At 41.1% G+C, this 15,628-nt stretch overlaps 1 protein-coding gene across 1 annotated transcript in view; it reads right to left on the bottom strand.

Moving 5' to 3' along the window:
* The window catches only part of HIVEP1 (HIVEP zinc finger 1), a gene marked incomplete at its 5' end in the record, with an annotated part of 120,940 nt that extends 107,898 nt beyond the window's left edge, over positions 1-13,042 (bottom strand). Inside the window, one exon of the mRNA XM_080339085.1 lies at positions 13,003-13,042. Coding sequence (XP_080195211.1) covers positions 13,003-13,042 — 40 coding nt within the window. The remainder of the gene's footprint in view (positions 1-13,002) is intronic.
* Between the last annotated feature and the right edge of the window lie 2,586 nt (positions 13,043-15,628).

Here is a 15,628-nt window from a genome sequence, read left to right as displayed (position 1 = left end):
TTCTGTTTACTGGGGGTTCTTCTGTAAAATGTTATCTTAGCTACCGTTGTCAAAACTGTGTTTTTAAAGCCTCTTGGAGAAAAAGCTGATTAGTTAGAACGTTGGCTCATGAGACGTGTTTTACGTCAGTGTTTACTAGAAATGCAGGGCTGAAATTAACTTGCAGGTAACAAGTACATAATTGTGCACCTACGTTAAGCCTTTCTGTTAGCTTAAAACCAGGCTTTGTCTCCTCTGCCCCTTTTCCTCGCATCAGTAGATTTTAAAGTGTTTCTAGGTTCAGAATGCCCTTGTAGAAGTAAGTGGTTAACCAGGAACTCTCAGCTCTGGAAAACACTGACCACTACATCCTTTTCAAGCTATTATTTTCCACCTGTAAGACATCAACTTTCATATTTCTCCCTGTTTCCAAGGATTTTTAAATAGCTTTTTACAATTAATATATCCAACTGGAGTGAGCCAACATCGGTGAGCCAGGACTGTAACTAGCCATGCTGTGCAAATTGTTATTTCCCAGTCAAATTGAAAATCAGAAATTAACAAGCCTTTAATGCCTGACCACAGGAGACATACTAAGCTCTGTAAGAAAGGACCTCAACAGGTTGTATCTTTTAGCCTCGATGCACTAAAAAAAAAAAAAGCTGCTTGAATGTGAATCTCCTACAGGATGGGGAAATCAAGAACTTTTATAAAAAAACCAAAAATTACAAAAATTACTGTAAAAGTTAGACTAAATATTTTAATATTAACTCATTTTTTATACTTCCAAACAGTCCTAAATGTGTTTATACACACCTATGAGAAATGCAACCACTCACACACTTGCTCTTTCAGCTTGGAGACACTGTTTGTACAAATACTGCCTAAAATAATGGGGTCAGTTTTCAGGAACGCTGAAAATCCATTACTTGGAAATACTTCCTGAGCAGGCTACAGACACGACACCACATTCTTCAACCCCCCGTACCCCAATTCTTAATACAACATGCTTCCCTATAGCAAATGCCTTGTTCTGCTTCCTCAAAGATGTTATTCCTGAGGAACATAGTTTGTTAACTCTATTTTTTAAGGGCTCATCATGTAAACTCAGGGTCACTTCAGTAGAAATGTCTTTATACCTACGAATTTGTTCAGGGAGCAAACCGAAGCATGTAAGAAATTAGCAATATGAAAGGTTTGCGAGGCTTAAGAACAAGAGGAAAAGATCAGGGAAGAATAAGATGATATTATGAATTTGCCTATTTCCTAGATGCCTGCTAGACTATTGGTTATATTTGCAGTAGCAGGCAGAAAAGTAGAGAAGCAATAGCCACAGGTAGTAAGAACTGGAAGAGAAAACTGGAAAGAACTGGAAAAAAAAAAAGCATAAAACGGGGAAAAGAAAATACAGCACTGGGTTGTGAGGGGGAAGATGTGAAGAAAAAAGTTAAAACTTATAGTCTTTAAGAGAAGTGTGCTAGTCATTTATTTTTGAAAAGGCGTGATAGAAGCCAGCCATAAGATACTGGAAAAACATTAATCATTCAAAGCTGTTTTGTGCTGAGTCCAAATCCTGCCCAGATGCCTGTGAAACCTTCCCACGAGCTCTGGGACGTGCCCCGATCTGCCTATGGTGGCCCCTCTGGGATCCGGGATCCCTCAGGCAAAGAGAGATCCCAACCTGCTCCACCAGGAATTTCGAAGTTTGCCTTGACAGTAGTCTTGAACATGGAGAGGATAACATCAGGACAACTGAGAGCTTCCAGAAACCATAAACTGTTCAGACTGCAAGGCTTCTGAGCAAGGCTAAACGACCAGCCTGATCAATGAGTCTAAGAGAGAGAAGACGGACAGTTTACACAGTGTTAGCAGCCCAACAAAAACTGGCTCTTTCTTTCTACCACTGCAGCAACGGGTTTCTCATCTGTGAGAAACGAGGTTCTACAGCCATCCCTGGACCAAGCCTTGTTGAAGAGGAGCTCAAGACAAACTGCATTTCACAAGTCAGAAGTGAAATCATCGGGTACCAGAACAGCAACTCCTCTGCTATCTCCAGCAGTTACATCACTGTTTCAGGTTATATTCTAGAATTTTAAGAAACAAAAAGATAGAAAACACTATTTTGAAACATGTGGACATAACATGGATATACAGTGTTCTAAAATAAATGTAAGATTTTATTGGCACAAAAATATATTTTGGTTAAAAGAAAGAAAAAACACACCAGTGGGAAACACAATGAAATGTTCCATAGATTGTTATAGTGAAAAAAGGTAGGTACTATCCCAGTCCCATTAACAAATGAATGCAATACCTGAGACTAATTCAGTAAGCTCCCTGTGAACACTACATAAAGATTTGTTTGAAAATTATTAAATTATCCCTGCAATAAAGTTCAGTATTTTCATAGTTCCTAAACCGCCTCTTAGCCACAAAAGCACTGCTCCTTAAAAGAGAATTGCCTTCTTCAGTGTAAGATTCAAGGCACTAAACTATTACAGTATACATACTTAGAAGAACATTTTGGAACATTATCTATTTTGCTAATAAAAATCAGAGCAAAATATTTCAAATACAATCAATAGATACGCAATTGTGTTTCCTTCACAGATCTGGGACAGAAATACTTCTTTCTGTCAGAAATCCTGAATCAGGGAGAAAGGTAAGATCTTTATATCTACTGTGCAAGAGACATGTAATCCTCTTCAAAAAGCACACTGTCTAGAGATTCTTTATAGGTAACATAACAGCAAAACCACCACAGAAATTACAGTTCAAGTGCCATTTCTAAACACTTCTTTTTCCTGGCTCTGTTTTGTGTCTGCATTGCAAACTTTAGGGTAAGACCAAGCGTGCAATCTCCCACGTGACTTAACAGAGCTCAGTAGTTAAAAACAATAGGGTTCAACATTAACTTACTCTACTTCCCATCCCCCCAAATTAGGCCAAAAATCAAAGGAAATCATGCGGTGTGCTCTGGATATTCCATGATTACCACCGCTGGCAGGGCGTAAGCCACATATTTCATAGGTAACTATGAACACACACACATGGGTGTTTTGTAGCGACGCTGTGCCCTCGGCTCCTGCTGAACCGCAGCTTCTCCTCCCCGCAGCTCCTTCCAAACCTTCTCCCATCGCAGCCCAGAAGGGCTGCCCCAAGGATTTACCAAGGGGACTTGGTGGGAGCTAACCTTTTAAACACATGGGAATTCAGGAGGAAGAAAGGTCACAGGGTGTTTTAACATACGAACATGCATTCTCTGCTTGCTTCTGCTGGCAATTAAAGATGCTACACCCAGTGTACCCCATTAACCAGGTTTGATTATACGAGTATCAGCAAAATCTTAAGATTAAATTTTCAAGTACACAGGCTTTTTCAGCTTTGCCTTAACAAAAATCCCCCTTCCGATTTTCACAACCTGTGTATTGTTACAAAGACATTTCTTCTTCAGCTTGCCACCAAAGGTCATAGGGGAATTGCTCAGTCAGCATATTCACCAAGCAGCCTCATTCTGAGAGAAGCTTCAAGGGCATTTAAAAAGCTTTTACATAAAAACAAACATTACTGCCTCGCCTACCCAACTACAGCTTCCCCACTTCCCCCACAAATGCGTCACTGAAGGCTCCAAACATCTGCCGCGGGGTTTTGGTTTTTGTCCCCTCCTTCTTCTTAATGTAAGTATTCTGAGTTGTACATTTAAGCAAGTGGAGGGAAAGGCTGCACTTTGCTCAACTCATCTAATTTGGAAATTTGAAGTCCAGTTTATTCATCTGTTTTAACACAGCAAGGAAAAAAAATCATACTTTTGCAAATGAATAAGAGCCTGGGTTTCTCCCTCGATAATCTCATAAGACATTACTGAACTGAAATGCTTAGTACAGAAGTCTAACATACCAAAGAATGAACAAGTCTAGGAAATATATACTGGTATAAACAGCTTTTTGAAAATGTATAGCTCTAGGAAGTCTCCTTTACATCTTTCAGCATAAATATTTAGAGCACTTGGCAATTTGAAATAAAATTTTGTGATTGTAAGAAGAAACTCAAAATTCATGCCATGAAAGGGAATAAAAAATATTTAGAAATTATTCAGCATTAAACACCAAACCAAGCCAACACAACTCCAAAACCGGAGTATTTTTCTAAGCTTCCTCAGTACTTCAAGGTGGGCTAACAGGTTGACTGTTTTGGTGATACTGACTGACTGTGGTTAGGAAAAAAACAATAGTTTTCACCTCTCCAGCAATTTTGCAAAGTGTTAAGTCAGATGCTACTCCCTAACAGACAACTGTGTGTTCCCTGAGCAAGGTCCTGCACTCCTGTCCACCCCACCAAGGGCCAGGAATTCTTCCTCGCCTTGAGCAGCAGGTAAGTCTTTATCACGCAAACCCTTTCAAGCACGACAAGTTTGAAGGAAACAGTACTGCACTGCAAATAAGAATTCAGTGCAACAAGATATTTTTAAATGGTAACTATGCTCTTGGGAAGTTTTTTGGGCTAGATGTAAGACTTGTGCAGTCACACAGCCCACAACTGCAAAGCCTCCTGGACCGATGCCTTCGAAGTCTTAAAATCCTGACATGTGTGCCAATAGAGAAACTTGCACAGTTTTAAAGCAGGAAAAAGTCAATTAAGAAAATCATGAGACCATAAGCATTCACCCTTTTAATGACAGCCCTTTAAGATGTAGATGACCATAAAACTGCGAGGAGATTCTCTCAACCAAGCTTCTCCAGCCTATCCAGGATTTTGCTGTTTACATGTTAATTTCTAATGGTTACACATTGGAAGTGGCCCCTTGGGGGTTTGGTTTGGTTTGGTTTTTTATGTTCACACATATAGACCCCACACACACATGAAGTTACCTTACACACTCACAGCAACTCAAAATCTATTCTGAGATGCAACAATTTAAACAAAGAAACAAAAAGTCATATTGTTCTAAATGCTCATAAGAAAGCTGGACTCTTACAGAATGTACTTGCTCCTGGGTTCAACAGACTGCACTCAGTTTCTTCCCAGAGCCAACCGCCTGCTTTAATAGAAATGTTTAAAACAGCAACTGCTGAAATCTTACTTTTTGTTTCTCTTTTCACAGATGCAATTTTTTTCATGACCTTCCTACCACACTGAAGTTCATGCTTCAGCAAATGTCAAATTCTGCAGCATTTCTTACTGCATGCTCGATTAGCAATAAAGAAGATACAGGACAGAAAGGTGAGGCAGAGTTACAGATCTGTACTGTTTCCACTGCACTATATTCTGAAAAAAAAAATCTAACTGGCTTATACTGTGCTTTCAAGCCCCAGTTCATGGCTGCTTTTTTTGTTTCAGTATGAATTCCATTTTTTTTAACCCTCCCCTTCACCAATTTCTTCCAGCTCAAGCCTAATTTTAACTGCATTTGTTATGATTTTATATTCCACAAAAAATACAATTTGTTGCTTTTTACGATCAAGAGAACAGAACTAGGCTCTTTCCTCTATTATTTTTCTTTCATCAACATTCTTGCAGGCATTTCTTTGCAATCCTGATGCATAAAATACCATTCTTCTATCCTTCTCCATGTTATTTTAACTCCCTCTGAAAGCACCTGTTTATGCCACTGTCTGTGTCCAGCAGACTCTGCATTATCCCCATTTTCTTTTCCTAATCTATAAATACATGTTCAAAGCTGACAGTGCCAGCTACAATCAAGTTTGGTTTTCTGGACCTCTTTTTAATTGCTTAAATCTTAGCTAACGTTTGTTCATTCTGAATGAATGTTCTACACCAAATTTGTGAGGGAATGTTTTATTTTATTTTTAATTAAGGTGTCAACAGAGACCAGTTCAGTTTCCTGCTGGTTTACCAGTACACTACAATTCTTAAAGATATCCATTAAGAACCTCCAACGCTTCCCAGTTTTTAAATTTGCCAACAGAAGCAGGGTTCTGGAGGGAAAAGCAAAGAAACCAGAAATAAGGGACACACCTTTTGTCATCCTTATGGAAATCTATACCTGTCTTTGGACAATCAAAGAAGCTCAAAAAGCTTGCTGCTTACACGCGGCAAATATGGGATTTCCAACATAGTTTCACAACAAGTGCAAACAGGAGGCTCTGTGTTGTCCCTCCCAGGTGGCCACCGCAGCATCGGGGTATACAGCATCAGGGAACCAACCAACCCAGTGCAAAAATTAGCCCCCGGCCCATGATACTGGTGGAACTCACTCTGGGTATCGCTGCTTCTCCCACTGCAGGGCCAGCAAACACAGCAATGAGGAGGGCAACACAACGTGGGGAACAAGCGTTGAGCTGGGGGAAGGGAGGACCTCTTCACTTCCTCCTCCTCCTCCATCGGCAATGGCTTCAATCCGTCTCAAAACCAAGCGGCAAACAATGACATTAAAGATGCTCCTCTCTGGAGACTTCTCCTGCAGTGAGTACTCCCTCCTGGCTGCAGGTGCTTTCTCAACAACAGCATCAGGATGATGATGAGCACTCACCAATGACAGAAATTTCCTTCTCCACTCTCCTGGTCCATGTGGGGTACACCAGCACACGGTGAAAGCCTGCCTTGCACTTAGAGGTCCCAACACGTCAACGACTCATATGAGAAGCGTTGTGGTTCAATATGGTGGAATTTCTCGGTCTTTTAGTTTGCTATTTTAAAAGCTAGGAAGTAACCTTTAAGAATACCTTTTAAATGTTAAGATTGTGAAGCAAAGCAGTTAGAAGCTGGAGAATGCCAAAAGCAAGGGTGTTTACGCAAACTGAACCAGTGCACAAAACGGGCTGTGCTCACTGCTTGGCTCTGTTGACTACCAGTTTCTTCATCAACTTTTCCATTATTTAGCCTCCAAGCACCTGCCTCACAACACTAACAACTTTATCTTCCCAACCCTTAGCAGCTGCTGTGGTACCAGTATCATCAATTTACAGGCAGAAAACAGAGACACAAAGAGATTTGCCAAAAGTGTTGGTTGTGGATCTCTCACTTGAGTAACCTAGACCCCTATCTATCTATCTATCTATCTATCTATCATCTATTTATTTTAAAGCTACTTAGCACTTTTGCAGTGCTTTGCATCCAAATTGTAGCCATAGTGGACCAATCACAGTTGTTGCAGAAACTCGGAACTTTTGCATAGGCATCTCAACACAGGCAAAACACAGCACATGCAATTAGTGGCTGGCTGCAAAGGTTTAGTGCAACGAAATCACGCAGTCTCACGTAAGAAACTCAATGTCAGAGACAGAAATTAAAGGCAGTCGTCTCAAGGCAATGCTGAACAGTCTTATCCACCCTACCATTCCTTCCCCTCTTGCAACCTACTCGCAGCAAGCTTCTGTCCATCACCTGTGGCTTACTGACATAAGCCCCAACCATTCTGTGCAGTGAACAGGACTAGGTCCCACTGAAAACACATCATCCAATTTAGGGACACGTAACAGAGAGTCAGAGACAGGACAGGTGATGTGAAAGGGTGGCAAATTACAGTTTTAAATCCAGCCTTTTTTTTACACCACAGAGTATTTTGTACAGTTTTAACATGTAACATGTTAAACTTGTGACATATAGACATTATTCACATTACAATATAATTTAATGGGTGCAGCCAAAATGACCTCTGATGTGCAAGATGTTGGACCATACACACCAAAAGAAACAGCCTAAAGATCTTACACTATAAACAAGTAAAATAAAAACAAAATAAGAGAAATACTATCATTACACATCCCAGATGAGGACTATGAGGCATGCAGAGACTACTTCTATGGTGTACAAGAGATCTAGTCTATTCACTGTATTACAGGTGCATCTCCTGGTACTCCAGCTGACAATATACAAACAGAGCCATGCACTCTTTCTACCTTCATGAGGGAGGTTTTAGTTTCAAATTTAGTTTGTACAATAAATTTTAAGAAGCAATCTGATATGCAGAAGCAAGAACCACTGCCAAATCAAGGGATATTTACATATCAAGGTCACTGAGTCAAAGCTCTGACTTCTTGTTCCAGCTTACACATGCTCCAGAAATCTGAGCAAGACACATATGCAACATCTTTACAGATGTCCACAGGTATGCCACAGAGCACAGACACTAGTACTCCTGATGTACCAATATCACATCAACAACCTCTCAGAAATATTCTATATCGGAGTATTATTTTTGTGGCAAAACCAATACCAAAAGTTAAATGTTGTGCTTGCACACTTCTTTTGAACCAAACAAGCATAAGTTCTAGAAATGAGCTTTGAGAAGTCTCAGTGTTTGTTCGGGGATTTTTTTTTCAAGTCATTTGATGCCAGTCATGAACACAGCACACCAGTACACCAACCAATTCTCAAATTTTATAAACTACATGACCAAACACTAATAAGAAATATCAACCTGTTAGCTTTCAGTGTAGACAAGCCTATTTCAGTACTGAAAACACATTACAATTTTAAACCAACTCACAGAGATTTGCTAAATCACACTTAAGCCACAATAGATGCCTAGCTCTTTTGGACATCATAAGACCCAGAATGTATCCAGCTTTCCAGCAAACTTACACACGGTTTTCAGATCAATGCAAAGCTATCAAGCTGTCGAGCAAGGCTACTCATATTATACTTGCATTTCCTTATCACACGCAAAGTGTTAAAAGATTTGGAGACAGCTGTTGAACTTCACAGGCCCATCCACCATTTGTTGGGCCCATCCACCATTTGTTTCAAATAGAAATATTTGACTGAGAAGCAAAAACAGAAAGAGCAACAACTTGTACTCTGAAAAATAACAGAAGGCTTATCTAGAAAGAGATTAAGTTCAAAACATTTCTGTTACAGTTTTATACTGGTGAATCAGAACACCGTGCTAAACGCTGTACACATAATAAATGAGTTTTCATTTTAAACTCTGCAACTGGGTACTTTTAAGTAAAGGAAAATATGAGGCTTTTTTCCTTCTATATCCTCACAACCATCTGACAACAAACCAAGCCCACTCAGCCCTGCTAAAAGCATGATTCTCTAATGTAACTGTACTTCTGGGAATACATGACAGCTTCTGTGAAATGTTTTGTTACACCTCTGTATCAATTGGCCATGTAAATACAGGGTGCAACTGCATGCAAAGTAGTCTTTTTGTTAGTTTTAGTGGGCTAAACCATCATGCAACAAATAGAGTAAATTAAGAAAAAATGACCTCTGGATGTCTGAATAAGACGGATGTTTTCCTCTTTCACGGCACACATTTTTGTGGGGTGGGGGGAACTGATGATGCTTTTTATTAGCAACATGATACGTGACTGAACAATTTCAGAGACCAAGACAACATCAGGAAGACCTGCTTAAAGTCTCAGTTCCAGCCATGTAGCCAACAGGTAACCCATGCCAGGCTTTTCCTAGGCATGCCTTTGGCCTTCACTTTTGAAACTACTAACCATTTTTTGGAACTTGCATGCATCGAATCCATATCCATATCCTCTTGAGACCTGCAAAACTGTAATTTCCCTCAAATTTTAGCTGCTCATCCCTACTTCTGGGGATGACCATGACTTGACTGCTGATGCCCTGTTTCCCCAAAAATAAGCCCATGATTTTTCAGGATTTTGGAGGATGCTCAAAATAAAAGCCCTACTCCAAAAATAAGCCCTAGTTACAGTTCATTAAAAAAAGTCAATTTACATAGTGTCCAGGCAGCTATATATGTAAAAAAGTAATAAGTTTTGGAACAAAAATTAAGATAAGACCCTGTCTTATTTTGGGGCAAACAGGGTGGCAACATTTTTCAAGTTAAGGACATATTTGCAGCGAAAAGGAGGGAAGGTCTATGTGACAAAACAACATAATGACATGAGCACATCACAGCAGGCGCCTTATTTGAGCCCTTCAGATACAACACACATATTGAGCCACATTCGGCAATTAAAACCACGTTGCTAACACAGTCATGAAAAGAAACGGCTAACTGATTTATTTTTTTTTTTTTAATAATGCTTCCTATATCCTGTCCTCTTGATACAGTTTCTTTTTTCCTGCTGTGAAAATCAGGTTCATATAGCACTATATTGACTCATCTAAAAACAGACAGTGAAAGCCAAGAAGAGGGAGGGGGGAAGAGAGCCTCAGCATACAAAAAACCCACCAAAAAATAAATTTGATCTTCACTGATCCAAATACTTCAGGGCCAGTGCTAATCTGCCAAGGGCTGTCAGCTCTCTCAGAAGTATACAAAATGAGTAAAATAAAGCCATGTCACAGAAAGAAGAGCCTTAAGGTTTCCTGCCAAAATCTTAAATTTAGCTCTCTATGTTAAACAACTCTACTTCATTTTCCCTAGACAATAAAGTTGCTTATGGTAAACACAGGCAGTATTAAAACATTCAAAACTTATTCCTATGCTGCAGAAAACCTCAAATTAACTAATGAGAGTGTGTGTAGTGGGAGTGTGTATAGTGGTTTAGTTTGCTGGTTTTTTTTCCTGGGTCGTGTTTCTCTAGAGGGGGAAAAGAGGGATTGTGTTGGGCTTTTTTTAGGGCAAAATACTCTCAGTTATTGGACTTGGTTGTTCATTCTCCAGACTGATTTGGACTGCAAGTGCAACCCAAGTAACTCATCTGATGCACAACGGGACAGAGTGTGTCAAGGGTTGTTCCAAAGTGATCTCTCAAAAAAGTTAAACATTGATGGGCTCTGGATAAGTCCAGTTAACCTGTTGGTGATTTGATCAATATGAGGCAATGAGAGGAGGTGAGACAAGGGAGAGAAAAGCCAGGTAAGGCCACAGAGCATTTTCTGTACATGGTACAAAAGGTGACAATCAGGTTTAGACAACTTAAAAATACCCTTCAACCTAAAAATACAGGTTGCTTCACCTTACATCTTTGTTTTCCGAAAGTTATAAAACCTAAGAGTTTGACAATTTTCACCTTCGACCACAGACATTTATTCTTTTTGCAGATTTAGTTACCATCAGTACTAATTACCATGAGCTAAACCACAGGTGTGACACATTTTTTAAAGTTTAAATGGTAAGATGGTCAACTTAAGACGGGCCTAACTTTGCATACAGTAAAAAGCAGCTGTCAGAAACAGACCTGTGAAATCTTTCAGCATCCTCAAGTTCCAGTAAAAAATGAGGGTTTAAACAAATATTTTCTGCAATATTCTCAGAGACTGATAAAATGACTAAAGAAACCGAAATCCAGTTTTCCTCATTATCTAGACTAAAAATGGAAATAGGGAATAATTAATGAGAAGTAAACTGATTTTTCAAATCACTTCACCTCTAATAACCCATGATAGTAGTGATATATGCTTACAACATGTTGAAGTTTCCAGCACCTGTGTAGTTTTAACAATCACATAACCGTTCCAACATCATTTCAAATTATGGGTTCACTGTATACATCTATCTCCCTTCTCAACATTTAACCCATCTTAATTCATTCAAGAACTCCATTAGTTGTGGAAAAACAGGAACTGATGAAAACTGCTATTACAGGGAGCAACAAAAGCTAAATGACTGGGGAAATTACACAAGATAAAAAAAAATAATGCAATTAATTTCTTACACAATTAAGAGTTAATTAGATTATTTATTTTAAATGCATTTGCTTCAGCAAATAGAAAGCTTTACAATAGACTTAACTCCTCTTAAGTTTCAAGCAATACAAGAGTAGATATCAGACAGTACTAAAGCTAGATCACTCAAATTTGATCAGAAAACATAAGCTCAGCTATGTCAGCAACCTGGCAAACAGCAATATTGAAAATCAGGCTCTAATTTATTGCTTCACGTTCAGTAAGAAGGGGAAACGGCATCGCCTAAATGTGAAATTCCTGATCTGTGACGGAGGTTTATCCATCACACCGAGCAAGGCTGCCCAGCACTTCCCGACTAAAGACACTGCAGAGATGTCTTGTCCAGCAGAAGATTGCTAGTGATGGCAGTGACACAGTCCACAAACACGAGGTGTCGGATACAGCTGTATAGGCTCACACTTGAGAGCCTCCCAGCTGTAAACTCACTGAAACACACGCGGATGTTTGCTGAGTTTTGGCATACAAAGCTAAAATGGGAATCAAATCCTGTCGGTGTCCCTTAAACTTTATGTTGTTTGCAGCTTTGTAATTGCTTCTATTCTCTGAAGGGATGCTTCCACACTACAACTTGAAAGTATGCATTAAAAAAGCTGATGACATGAGGGTGCAGGTGGAAGCATGTTCTCCCGAAAGCTGCGTACGAGGGTGGGGATGGAAGCGCATTCTCCCTCAACATACACATCTGTTCATCAACTGACTTGCATTTTTCCCCTCATTTAGTCCCTCCAGGGCCACTTCTACCAAGACAGTAACAAATAATCACAGGATCAGATTGCTCACGCTTATCTGCCAATCCTGGGCTCGGTTAAGCACACTGGGATTTTGTTCAAGGAAATGTCTGGATATAAAAATCTTGCCAGTTTGTGGAACAGGTCACCTGCCTGCTTGCTCCTTTCCAAAGCCAAGGATCTACCGTTTGGCTGTGTGAAGGCAGGACAATGAGGAGACCAAGGTCAAACCTAGCAATTCCTGAGGCAGCGTGGGTGACAGAGACGATAAATAGTGCAAAGGCATGCATGGGAAGGGAGCCTGATCCCCTCCAAAGCAAGGCAAACTGATTACTATTAAGAAAAACAACTACCGGCTGTCACATCTCGTGCTGCTTCTACGTTACACACAATTCCCACCTCCCTGTATATTTCAACTGTAAATACTCTGGTAAGGAAACTACATTTTCCTTTATATTTTCAAACTTCATGTTCGTTATTGCTGTAAGCTGGAGGGTTTCAAGAATGCTGTCAAGCACACAGACTGCAGGAATAAGAACAGATTCCACTTATTTATCTCAAAATTAGAGCTGTCTTGTGGGTGACTCCTAAAACTTGCTTGCAAACGATTTTTGGATCAAAACAGACTTCTTCAATACGTATTACTTTAACCTCGTAATTGAAACTGCAACTGAGTTTCCCAAGAGCTTTTCTTTCTCAGTTGACAGCTACATACCTCTCAGATTTCTAGGATGTATCTGCTTTGTCCGAGGCATTTTCCTCTGATCTCATACACCACTTTCTCCTCGCAGAAATGGAAAGTACAGCAAGCAGAGAGATGGCAGCTCCATAAACTTGTCAAAGGGGTCAGTTAATCCGTATGCTAAAAAAAAAGAGAAAGAAAAGTTAAGATATATACACATTAGTAGGGAAAACAAAGATATCTTTCTGCTCTGTTTCATCCTCAAATGGCCACGGAAATTAGCAATGAGCAAGAAATGTTTCTGTACCTATCTTTTTACAGAGTGAACTGTTCCGATCTCTTAAGAAAACTACAGGAGGGTGAAACTCCTTTTGGGATCACTCAGGAAGCATGAGAAAACTAAGACACTTTCCACATTTGTCAGCTGTTTTCTGGCCAGAAAACGTCTTCCAACAACTCATGTCCCATGCAAATAAATCCAGAAAACTAAACAAAATTTGACATCAGGCTTCAAGATACAGATCTTCATCTCAGGGTGTGAGGGGAGAGCAAAGCGGCGAGCAAACACACACAGTGTCGGCCACAATGCACCCTCTTCGTAACACCAGCTACCCAGGGGTTCCTCACACAGAGCATGGAAGCCTGGGAGAACTCCTCATGGGATATTTCTGCTGTACACTGGTATTTCGGCAGAGAATCACACTGGCTCTTGGCCCACCTGCAAGCTGTTGCAGAGCAAGTTTCTGCCCTGGCGTGGTCCTACAAGGCTGCAGCAGCCCCTGCACTGACAGGAGCCGGCAGCCAGCAAAGCCCCGCTGCGGATAAACCCCACGGGCCACGGAATTTTTGTAACGGGCCACGGAATTTTTGTAATGGCCTCACAAAGATTTGCTGCTAAATTGGCCATGAACCTACATTTGCATCCCTAAACCTACCTCTTTTTCAAGATTAACAAAACTTTCTTACTTTTCAAATGTTTTTATGATTTGCTCGCAGTTTAAGAAGCGTTTTGTTTAGTTTCTGAAATCCTACAGGAGGTGAAATCTCCAACAGAACTATGCTAAACACACAAGAAATTAAAAGAGAAAATGACTGACTCTTCCAGCTAAATAAAATAAAACATTAACAACTTTTCACTTTTTTTGTTTTAATAGTAACACTGTCTCAGGTTAGCAGACCTTTTCTAACACTAAGAAGAAATGTTTAATATTTATATAAACTTCAGAACAGCTCCTAATATGGACAAGATGATTAAGGACAGTTACTTCAAGAAGTATGTAGAGTTTTTAGCATCTAAATATTAATTTAGGTTGTTGTTTTTTAAAAGCAAGCATGGTTTCCTGTAAAAGTGGAATTCAAATCCACTTAAAATAGACTACTTGCAACCAGCCCTTCAGTCTACAGACTGTTGAGGAACATAATCATTAATTTTTAATGTTTCTTTTGTCTGTTGCTGTATAAAAGGACCAGAACAGAAGAAGAAACTGACTGCAACTGACATAAAGGAAGGCTGGAAAATATTATTCAGACTAATGGTTCTTCACTAGGGTTTTGCTGCATGCTAAGAGAAAAACAGGGAAAAATCCAAACCAGAGCACACAGCCTGTCAAGTTGTTCATTCGTACCAGTTTATCTGCAAGGATGACAGATTTAGAAACAAAATAAAACCTTATGTTAACAGGTCTGTTTTCCTGGTCTTGGATGCAAACTGGAAACGTAGAGAAATGGCTGGATTGCTTGAAGCAACAAACTCCCCCTGAACCGCAGGCCCCCTTTACTCTTGGGTGCAAGGCTGAGGTTTTTATAATTATTATAAACACCGCCACGTCTTTATGCAAGTTATTTGGAGCAGGAGTTTGAAATCCCCCGGGTATCCGTAAATCACAAGCACCTCCCGATGCTCCCCTGCAGCACAAATGACATCTTATTTACGCTTTAAAACCACCAATTTCCCCCGCTCACCAGCAGGACTCATTCTTTCGGGGAAAAGAGATGGCCGTGTGAAAGCCACGGCGCAAAACACCGTGCAGGACCCACGCGAAAAGTCACTCCCTCCTTAATTTGAACAAAAAAAAAAAAGGGGGGGGGGGTGGGGGGAGAAGGAAAAAGGGGCCTTCGCAAACGCAGCGGTCATACTGCACACCACCACTTCCCCCCCCCCCCCCAAAAAAAAAGAGAAAAAAAAAAAAGCGGCAGATTAGGGAGCGGGAGGCAGCCAGCCCCGGGGCCCCGAGAGCCGCCGGTGTGTGCGAGCAGGGTTGCAAAGGGAAGGGAGAGAGGAAAAAAAAAACATGAATGAATAAAGAGGGAGGAGCCTGGGAAAACCCCTCTGCAACGCCGCACCGAACAAAGCGCTGCACACATGCCGGGGGGGGGGAGGGGGGAAGCGGGGGGGCGGCCGCAGCCCGGCACCCAGCGGGGACGGCGGCGGTGCCAGGGGCGGGAGGAGCCGGGCCGGGGCTCCGCGGCACCCACCCTCCCAACCGCGGCTGCAAAGCCGGAGCGGAGCGGGGGGCCGGACGTAAACCCTCCCGAGCTCTGCGCGCCTGGGGCTCGGGGGGCAGCCGGCAGCCCCGGGGAGCGCGGGCGGGCGCAGCCGGGGCGCTGAGTCCCCGCTTGTCCCGGAGGGGCCGTGGCGACCCGGCGGGGATGGGGGAGC

This window comes from Nesoenas mayeri (genome assembly GCF_963082525.1).
Source record: "Nesoenas mayeri genome assembly, chromosome: 2".
NCBI classification, from domain to species: Eukaryota; Metazoa; Chordata; class Aves; order Columbiformes; family Columbidae; genus Nesoenas; species Nesoenas mayeri.
The sequence above is the reverse complement of the archived record's forward strand: the minus strand, read 5'-3'. Positions and strand labels throughout refer to the sequence as shown.